Raw genomic sequence first — 9571 nt, 5'->3', positions numbered from 1 at the left:
CGCACTGGGGAGGAGGAGCAGGGAGAACTGACTTGCCCAGGTCCCTGGGGAGTGGAGTAGCTCCAGTCCTTGGAACCCTGGACACGGAAAGGGCGGCATAAGGACTCTGGGAGGGGCCGAGGCCTGTGCCTTGGGGTCCCCTCAGCCCCGCCCGCCAGCTGACCTATATCCCGCCTTTCCCAGACCAGGCAGGCCAGTCCCGCCACTGCCTCTGGGCGGGTGGGTCCAGGCCGGGAAGGCCCGGGGCGTGGCTGGCGGAGGGGCCAAGCCGCCCCTCTCAGCGAGGGCGGGCCGCGCGCCTTTAAATGCGCTGGGGCCCGAGAGCTGCCGAGAAGGAGCGGGCGCCTCAGAGGTCCGCGCGCCGGGTATGTCCCTGTGGCCCCGCGGCCCGCCCGCCTGAGCCGCCCGCGCATGTGGCCGCGCGCCCGGCCCTGTCCCCTCCGCAAGCGGCTGTCGCCCGGCCCCGACCGGTCCCCAGTGCTGCCGCCCGCCCCCGGTGCCGCCGCTATGCCGGCGCGCGCACTGCTCCTGACCGCGCTGGCTGCGCTGGCGCTGGCCCGGGAGCCCCCAGCGGCGCCGTGTCCTGCGCGCTGCGACGTGTCGCGGTGCCCGAGTCCCCGCTGCCCCGGCGGCTACGTCCCCGATCTGTGCAACTGCTGCCTGGTGTGTGCGGCCAGCGAGGGCGAGCCGTGTGGCCGCCCTCTCGACTCGCCCTGCGGGGAGAGCCTGGAGTGCACGCGGGGCGTGTGCCGCTGCCGCTGGGCACACGCTGTGTGTGGCACCGACGGGCACACCTACGCCAACGTATGCGCTCTGCAGGCGGCCAGCCGGCGCGCGCTGGAGCTCTCGGGGACCCCCGTGCGCCAGCTGCAGAAGGGCGCCTGCCCATCGGGTAAGCGCTCTGCGGGGGGAAACGGGCGGGGGGGCGGGGGGGACTAAACGTGCCCCCCGAGGAAACTGAGGCGCAGAGCTGGGGAGGAACCTCGAGGTCCGCGCTGGCTGTGCAGGATGGGCAGAAATTATCTAACCAGATCCCTGGCCTTGCGAGTGGGGAAACTGAGGCCCAAAGTCACAGAAGTCGTAAAGGGTGAAACCCGGTGCCCTCCTGATCACCCAAGGGGTCTGGTCTAGCTCCTTCCTTCCCTGTGTCTCTCTGGCCTGGTCAAAACATACCTGTCTTGTGTCTGGTTTTGGCTGGTCCCATATTCCTGCTCTGTCCGGGTGCTGGCTGGGAAAAAATCTTTCCTGGGCTTGAATCTAACCCAGAGCGGATGTTCTCTTGAGCAGCATCCAGTGTTTCCTTTCTTTTTAGCGCACTTAGAGTTCAAGTCTCCAGGGGGCTGCCTGGGAATGGTGAGCAAGGCTGTGTGGGGTCTCTGGGTGGCTTCGTGCCTCCTGGGACAGGCTGCTGAGGGGGGACTTCCTTTTTCCCTTCAGACCCTGGGACAGCCTCCCCCCACCCACAGCTCACCCAGGACTGCTTCTTGCCGCACCGCTGGACCCTGAGCCTGGAAGAAAATGCTAGAAAACACTGCTGCCCCTTTATTGGTTGAGGGCACCTCTTAGGAAGTCAGTTCAATAGGGACCCATTCACGGTCACCATGTGCTGGGTGCTGAGCCCCAAGTTCATGAAGATGAGTAGAGCCCTGTGTGTGCCCTCAGTTTACAGCCGCTGGGGGGAGACGCTGACTATGAGGCCTGGCTCTGCCGGGCCCCGGGAGCACCGTGGGGAGCCTAGCTGCCTGGGGTGCTGAGAAGACTTCGGGGGTGAAGAACATCTGAACTGAATCCCACGGATGAGGGGGGACAGGTCCTCCAGGTAGTGGTAGGGAACGGTTCTCTAGGAAGGGGGGAGAGCGTGAGGCCCCATGTGGAGAGCATGGAGCCAGGAACAGCTGGCGTGGAGTGGGGGTGGTGGTTGGGGGGCGACAGCCGCGGCTGGGCAAGCTGGTGGGGATGGGGGGACGAGCGGCCACGAGTGTCCTGTCATTGGCTTAGACTCCATCCAGTAGGCCAGAATTCCCCGGGTTGGGTCTGGTATTCTGAAAATGAGTGTCTCACAGCCCAAAAAGTTTGGGAGCATAAACACCATCCATGCGGTACTGATTCACACTAGCTTTGAGTCTGTCAGAAGTTCTGAGAGAACCTGCAGTGAGGAAAACACACAGACACACACAGAGAATCATAAAACCCAGGGTTTTGCTGGCAAAACGTGTATGCCCTCCTCCGGGGACCCTGGGGTTCTGGGGAGCCCGGTATGGGAAGACTGTGTAGGATTAAGTGTGATTATTTGGGGGAGCCAGTGAAGGGCTTTGAGGAAGTTGAGGGTGATAGGGTCAGATCTGTGTTTAGACTGTGCCCTGGAGAGCGAGGGGTGGAGGCGGGGTGCCCTGCGGAGTGTCTGAGATGGGCGTTGGCATTGAATGAGCGCCCGCTGTGGCCCATCTGCCCAGGGGCTTGGCACCGGCTGCCCCACTTCAGGCAAAAAAGCTCCGAGAGACAGCTTGCTTATGTCCATGGGGCCCCCAACCCTGACTCCTTCATGTGAGGGACACTACTGGAATAAGGCTCCAGGGCTGGGGAAGGGAAGGTCCCAAGCATTTCAGAACCCACATTTCTTAAAGATAGAGGCCCCATTTGTAAAGCACCTTGTCTGTGTGTCCAGCTGGCGACACAGGGCCCCATCCGTGCCTGGGACAACCTCAACGTGGGGGCGGTAAGAAGCCGGGAGGAGCCTGACCCCAGACAAGTGCATAGGTCATTCGGCAAGCAGGAGGGGGCTGACAGCACAAGGTCACGGGCTGGGGCTCTCACGTGGGGCCTTAGACACGCTGTGCACCCCGGTTTCCTCTCCTGCAGTGACAGGTGCCGGGGAGAACCGTGGCAGGGACCATGAGCCCTGTGGGTACATTAGCACCCTTGGCAGATGACTTATCTGTGACCCCCACCGTGTCTGGTCTACCCAGCCAGGTTGGCTTCTGTGCTGAGCTGCGGAAGGTGAGCTGGAGCTCTCCCGGCAGAGGATGGGGCGGATAGGAGGGACCGGAGCAAAGCAGAGACAGAAAGACCAGCCTCACAGGCATAGGAGGCCACAGCCCTGACCTGGCCAGAGCCCCAGGGGCAAGGGCCCTGGGAGGGATCTGGGGCCTGCGAGAGGCTGGTGGGGCACGTTCTGGTCTCTGTGGGCCCACCCTCACTCCTGGGGCTTGTGCTGTCAGCATCACCCATGCTCGAGGACCACAGATACCAGGTTTCTGCCAGTTCCCTGCACTAAACCCAGTCTGTAGGGAATGGTTGCTGCACCGGGGTCTCTGGCTTGCGCTGTTTACCTACCTTTGCCAGTCTGGCCCTTTGCACAGCACAGATGCACTCAGGGAGGAAAAGAGCAGTCAGGTGATCGGTGTGAGGTCACCGGGCCAGGAAGCAACCGAGTTAGGCCAGGACCCCGCTCTGGCTGGCTCTGAAAGCTGCACTATCACGGGGCCCAGGCTTTCTTCTGCAGATGGGGGCAGCAGGATCCCCAAGCTCCAGAGTCCTGGTTAGGCCGGGGTCGCTGGCTCCATGGGGTTCAACCTCCATCAAGTATCACTGGCAGCATCGTCCACTCTGCCCCTGCCCTCCCGAGGGTCTGGCCGGAGGTCGGTGGGTCATATCACAGGTAGTGTCCAGCAGGGGCTGCCCATCCCAGGGGTTTCCCGCATAGAACTCCCACCGGCTCACCATCCTTCACCTTGGCCTACCTTTGGGTGTCCAGGCGCTGATGATGGGGGTCCAGTCCCCAGTGCCTGGCTTGTCTCTGGGCAGGAATCCTGTTCTCTGCTGGCCGTGGTCCTCAGCCGGCAAGTTTAGGCCAGACGTATTTGTCATGTCACCTTTCCCTGGCTCCTTACTTCCACCCACAGGCGAGCCCTCAGCTGCCCCTGGAACCTGATGCCGAGCCGTTCTTGCCCCACCTCCCTCATCCTCCCACACAGTGGCCCCAATAACCTAGATCAATCCATTCTGCCATTCCCCAGCAGGACCACCCTCAGCAGCTCCCCAGTGCTGAATGACCCACGAGGCCCTGTGCTGTCTGGCCCCTCCCACCCCATAGGGCTACCTCACCCTCCGTGCTCCTGCCCACCCAGCTGCTCCCTGCCACAGGGCCCTTGCACATGCTGTGCATGCAGCCTCAGATGCCTGTTCCCTCACCTTCATGGAACCACATCCTCATCTCTCTGGGCCTAGATGTCCTACTACCCCCTAGCTACCTTCCCTGACCACTATGCCCAGGTAACCACATCCTCAGCCCCATGAGCCCACCCCAGGGTCCCTGCAGACCCTCTCTTCACCAGTGGGACCAGGCATCTCTGTCGTATCACTGTCTCACCAGCTCTGACCCTCACAGGGTGGGGGTCTGGCCTTGATTCTTTACCGGGCCTGCTCCAGCACCTGGCACACAGTAGGGATTGTGGAGTGAATGGATCATTGTGCGACAGGTGAATCCCCTATGACCCTCCAACCCTCCAGCCCTCCTTGCCTACCCCCTAGGGAAGAGGGCTCACTACCCTTCCAGGAGCTCTGTGGAGCCCCATTTCCACAGGCGGCCTGGCGACTGGCTGGGTAAACATGGAGACGAATGTGCTCCACGGGTTTGTAGGGAGAGGAGGCTTCCTTGTTCCCCTAAGCAAAGCCCCGTGACCCACAAAACCTCCCTGCCCCCAACTGCAGACACATAGGTCTCCGCACACACAATTAATTCAAAACTTAGAGCCCGAGGGCAGTTCACAACTGGTGTTCGATAATCTGCCTGGATTGTGCAAGCCCAATGCAGGTTCCGACAGCGTCTCTCCCTGTTTTATTTATTTAAGAGCTTTGCACAGTTTTTGTGTTATAATCCCCTTCGTAGCTTCCTACACTTGTCTTGAATTTCAGCCACGGGGACCAGGCAGTGTGATGCTTCCCATCCTTCTCCGCCTGCCCACATGCTGGAGGGCAGAGACAGGAGCCCCATCAGAGAGGGGAGCGGAGACCACAGTGCTGAGCAGCTGGATTCTCTGACCGGGGTGGGGCCCAGGGAGCACCCCAACCTTCTGTGCTCCTGATATCAGCCTGGAGGGGTGGCCAGGGTCCCACAATGACCCCTGGGGTCTGCCTGCTCAGACTTCTTCCCGGGCCCTGCACCTCCACACAGCAGTCCAAGGGGAGTGTCGTAAGACTTAGATCTCCCTGCTCAAAGCCCAGCCATGGCTCCCACTGCTTTCAAGACCAACCAGGTACAGACTTCTGATGCCACCTGGCCTCCCCTTCCTGCCTGGCTTCATCCCTGTTAGCAGGTCCCTATGAAATCCCCACTCCTGTCTTGTGAGGGACAGATGACTATTTGCAGAACCTCACTGAGGGAGACACCACCTCCAGAAGGGGAAAGGGCTTCCTGGAGGAGGTGGCATATAGACAGCCATTTAGAGGTGGGTACAAAGAGCACCTGTGCAGAGAAGGATGGCAGGAAACGCTGTGAGGGTGACCCATTCTCAGGGGGCGAAGAGCCACTGAAGGTTTATGGGTAATAGGTGTGCAGAATACAGATGGGCCCAGCCAGTGGGAGGGAGGCCAGTGCCCTGGGGGGGAGAGCTGATGAGACCTGAGGATGTCTGACAGGGGCTGGTCGGGGGGCTGATCAGATACGGGGGGGCACCCTGGGGTCCGTGGCAACAGACTGGCTGGTGAGCGACCACGTCCACGTGTCCGTGGCAGGCACCTAGTTAAGTGGGTGGCATGTCCTGCCCTAGGGTCTGAGTATTACCTCCTCCCGGGCCTTGCTTTGAGGAAGAAAAGCCGTCAGGTTTACCAAGGTCAAGGGGGAGACACCAGGCTTGTCTTCGGGCCATCAAAACCTTACATGTGCATTATTTAGGTCTTGTTGTCATGGCCCTCTATAAGAAAAAGCTCAGCCGGGGCCAGTCCTACCCCAGGTGGGGAGGGACAGCTTTGCTGGAGCCCAGGCCCCCTGAGTCTCCATCTGCGGCTCTGTACACAGGGCCGACCTCCAGCACCTTGAGGAAGTGGCTTTCCTGTTTGATTTTGATAACCGTGTTAGATAAATGGAAAGAAAGAGAATAAAGTCACAGACACCTTGTCCTCAGCGCAGTGAAGATGTGGCTGGGACATACATGAATGTGCCTTAAACCGAACACCATGTCTAGTGTGAGAAGGAGCCAGAGAACCCTTGGAGTTATGTAGTGCCCAGCGTGCCCAACTATATGCTTCAGCCCCTGTAGTGCATGGTAGGCAGAGCCAGAACTGAGACTCAGTTCTGTTCTCATGTCCAAGTGCTCAGCAGTGAGTCCCAGCTACCCCATCTGCAAGTCTCCTAAGCTCTCTGCACCTCAGATTCATCTGTGAAATGGGACCTTTCTGGCTGGGTCACTGGACAATCAGTGAGGTGAGGCATTAAAGCTAACAGACTTGAGTACGAATAGACCTCAATACTGATGAGTGGGTGTTTCTGACATAAATGGAATTTGTGGGAGAGGAGAAATAGCAGAGGAAGGAATGTGCTGGAAGGCAGTGTTCGTGGAAGGGCTGCCCCTGCCCTGTGTCCAAGGGAATTCCACGGACCTTGTTCAGTGCACGACCCAGCCGGGGAGCCTGGGCCCAGTAGAGTCAGCCACTGGACCAGTTAGGGCAGGGAGGGTTTCTTGTTAGAGGAGAGCCACAGGCTGACCCCACCTTGGCTTCCAGGTTACCCAGAGTCCTGGGTACCCTTTCGATAAAGGTCAGATAAGCTGGTGGCAGAGCCCCTCCTCCATGCGGCTGGCACATTAGAAGATCCAGACCGACCCCAAGTCGAAGTCTGGACAAGCTGGGCGCCCCTGGGCAGGACAACCCATCACTGACTAAAGAGGACCAGCCCGGAGCAGAGGAGGCACCTGGGGTCAGCATCAAAGGACCTGGCTCTGGGCCTTAGGGTGTGGGTCTCTTGGTCTGTGAAATGGGCAAAGATCCTGCCTCGCATAAGTGCTTTGAGACTTCACTGGTCTCATAAATGCCCGGAGCTCCCTGTATGTGGCTGCTGGGTGGGACTCATGCTGGTGGAGCCCTGCATCCAAGGGCCAGAGCCTGGGGCCGAGGGCCACAGACAGCAGCACCTTGCCCCCTGGGAGCCACAGTGGGATCTGAGACCCCTGTTCCTGGCTGGGTGGGGAGACTGTCACCTGGGCCAGGCAAGTTTTCAAGAGCAAGAAAAACACAGGGAACTGTTCTGGGAACTAGTTAAACCCGGGAGGCGGCTCCTGGGGCTTCAAAGCCTGCCCCTGGTGGGCGAGTAGGGCCTTTGCGGGGGGCGCTGGGGGCCATGGAGGGGCCCCGAGATGGTGCATTTGTTCCCACAGAGCCTTCATGCACTCCTTGCTTATTCATGTGTTCTCTTGCTGCTCCCTGCTCAGTGCTTTGGAATGGGGGTGTCCAGGCCATGGGGACCGTCAGAGGGACACGCCTTGGGAGGGGTCATGAGGGGCTGTGAGACCCAGAGGAGTGAGAGTGGTCACTGAGCCTGCCAAGTCGGGGCAGTCTCCCCAGACAAGGTGTGCTGGCCCCGGCTTGAAGGATGAGGGAAGGGACATTCCTGACAGAGGGAACCGGAGTTGGGGGTCTGGGGGAGAGGGGCAGCAGGGGAGGCTGCAGATGCAGATGGAAGCCAGATGCCTGGGTCCCTCAACACACTGATAAGATGTTGTCATCTGGTGTGCAGGCTGTTTAGCATTATGGACAGATGGGCACAGGTGGGGCTTTGCGGTCATCTGCAGACGGCCCTCCCATCCCAGTTCATAGCTAACTACTTGGTTAGACAGGTGGGGGCTTTTTCTGATAGAATAAGGGCAGTTACCTCAGAATTAGAGTAACAGAATTGGGTCTTAGTCCATGCTGTGGATTATGAGCTGGAGGGCTAGTGCATACAGTTGGGCAGGCTGTGCACTGCACAACTCCAAGGGAAGCCAGTCACACTGTGATCTTTGTTAAGAATGGTTTTGCGCAGTGCACAGCCTATCCCTGAGCTCTGCGGGTGCAAGAATGTTGGGGCGGAGCCCAGAAGCCCAGCTTCTCTCCCTGCCGCCCCTGGTCCCAGGCTCTCTCCCATCCTGGCTGTGCCCCTTCCTCTCCCCCAGAGGCGCCACAGGACACCTGGCCTTGATTGCTTCACCCTGTGTCAAATTCCTCCCGACTAGAACTTCCAAAGCCTGTGAATTACAGTTTATTTTTGAAAACAAAACAAAACAAAATGCTAACAGCTGAATCTGGTCGGGACTGACTGTTGACTTCAAAACTTTGGCTGGAGGATGGGGTGGGGGAGGGATTGTCAAAACCCCAAATAAACAGAGTCTGCTTTCCAGCCGTGGGGCCTAAGGTTTTCATGTGGAAAGAAGCGGTGGGAACCGAGTCCTCCCTGCCCACTGATTCATGGGGTGATTCATCTGCGTGTGGGGAGGAGGACCAGGAAACAGGCCCTGCCCCGCCCCACCACCTCCCTCCCCACCGCCCACCACGGTAGGTCTGCTTAAAGGGACAGAACCTGGCTGGGCCCAGGTCCCCAGCTGGCTGACCCTGGAGCCCCACCGGGGTGCCCCAGGCCCTGGCTCAGGTCAGGCTCAGGCTCTGAAGTCCCTGGAACTTGGCTCAAGGCGTCGCTGGGCTTCCCTCTGCCCCATTCGGTCACCCTTGGGCTGTGCCTGGCTGGTCACTTGAATGCCCCACATGAGAGGGCGTGCCATGGGCAGGGCATTGTGCTGGGAAACCCTCTGGGAGGGAGAAACTCATTGTGCTGGGGGCCTGCCTGGAGGAGGTGGGATTTGAGTTGTTCCCCCAGACAAGCTGGAGCATCTTGCTAGGGAGCAATGGGGAAGGGTCTGTGTGGGTGAGGCACAGGGAGGCAGGTGATGGAGCAGAGACTTAGAGTAAATGGCTCAACGGGTTACACAGAAGGGGCAGGGGATGGGTGACATCTGACGTGGCCCTCGGGGACTGCCCGCCCCAACACAGCATGGTGGGCACGCGCCTCCACCAGGGTGAGCCCAGCACACACGGGAGAGATGCAGACCCTGCCAAGCGCCCACCCATGGAAGGGAGAAAGGCCCGGGGCAGGGATCCTCTGTGCCTGAGGCCATAGGAATGACCTGGTGAGGAGTGTCCCGGTCCCGTCAGAGACCAGAACCCGGACAAGCCAGCAGTTTCTGCGGCTGGTTTCCTTCCCTCTGCCTGGAAGCAAGACCAGGACTTGGGCTTCCAGGGGCCTCGGGGTAGGGGGACAGAGCTGGCCTTAGCCCCCACAGCTGATGGGTAGCTTCGCCTGCAGAGTTTCGGGGACGATTGGCAGTCCTGCGTGGAAATCAATGCGTGGGACAGCCCCTGGAGCCCTTGTTACTGTGAGCCCTGAAGCGCAGATCCCGCCCCTCCAAGGGTTTTGCCAACTGTGGGGGAAGGCTCCCAGGCAGAGTAGCCCCTGGCCGCCTGCAGTTGGGTGGGCGAGGGGCTGGCTGACAACAGGTCCCATCTCCCAGACAAGATTCTGCCACTCCCGCACAGGCCACCTTTGGTT

General features: G+C 60.0%; 1 protein-coding gene across 3 annotated transcripts in view; it reads left to right on the top strand.

Annotated features, from left to right (window-relative positions):
• Window positions 1–205: 205 nt before the first annotated feature.
• HTRA3 (HtrA serine peptidase 3) overlaps window positions 206–9571 on the top strand; it is a 28940-nt gene continuing 19574 nt past the window's right edge. The window contains exon 1 of one of the 3 annotated variants that reach the window (XM_059380129.1): window positions 206–892. In XM_059380129.1, the coding sequence (XP_059236112.1) occupies window positions 412–892 (481 nt within the window). In that variant the 5' untranslated portion in view covers window positions 206–411. The remainder of the gene's footprint in view (window positions 893–9571) is intronic. The other 2 variants (XM_059380117.1, XM_059380125.1) reach the window with 2 other exon arrangements.

Source organism: Mustela nigripes, chromosome 1, assembly GCF_022355385.1.
Source record: "Mustela nigripes isolate SB6536 chromosome 1, MUSNIG.SB6536, whole genome shotgun sequence".
NCBI classification, from domain to species: Eukaryota; Metazoa; Chordata; class Mammalia; order Carnivora; family Mustelidae; genus Mustela; species Mustela nigripes.
The sequence above is the reverse complement of the archived record's forward strand: the minus strand, read 5'-3'. Positions and strand labels throughout refer to the sequence as shown.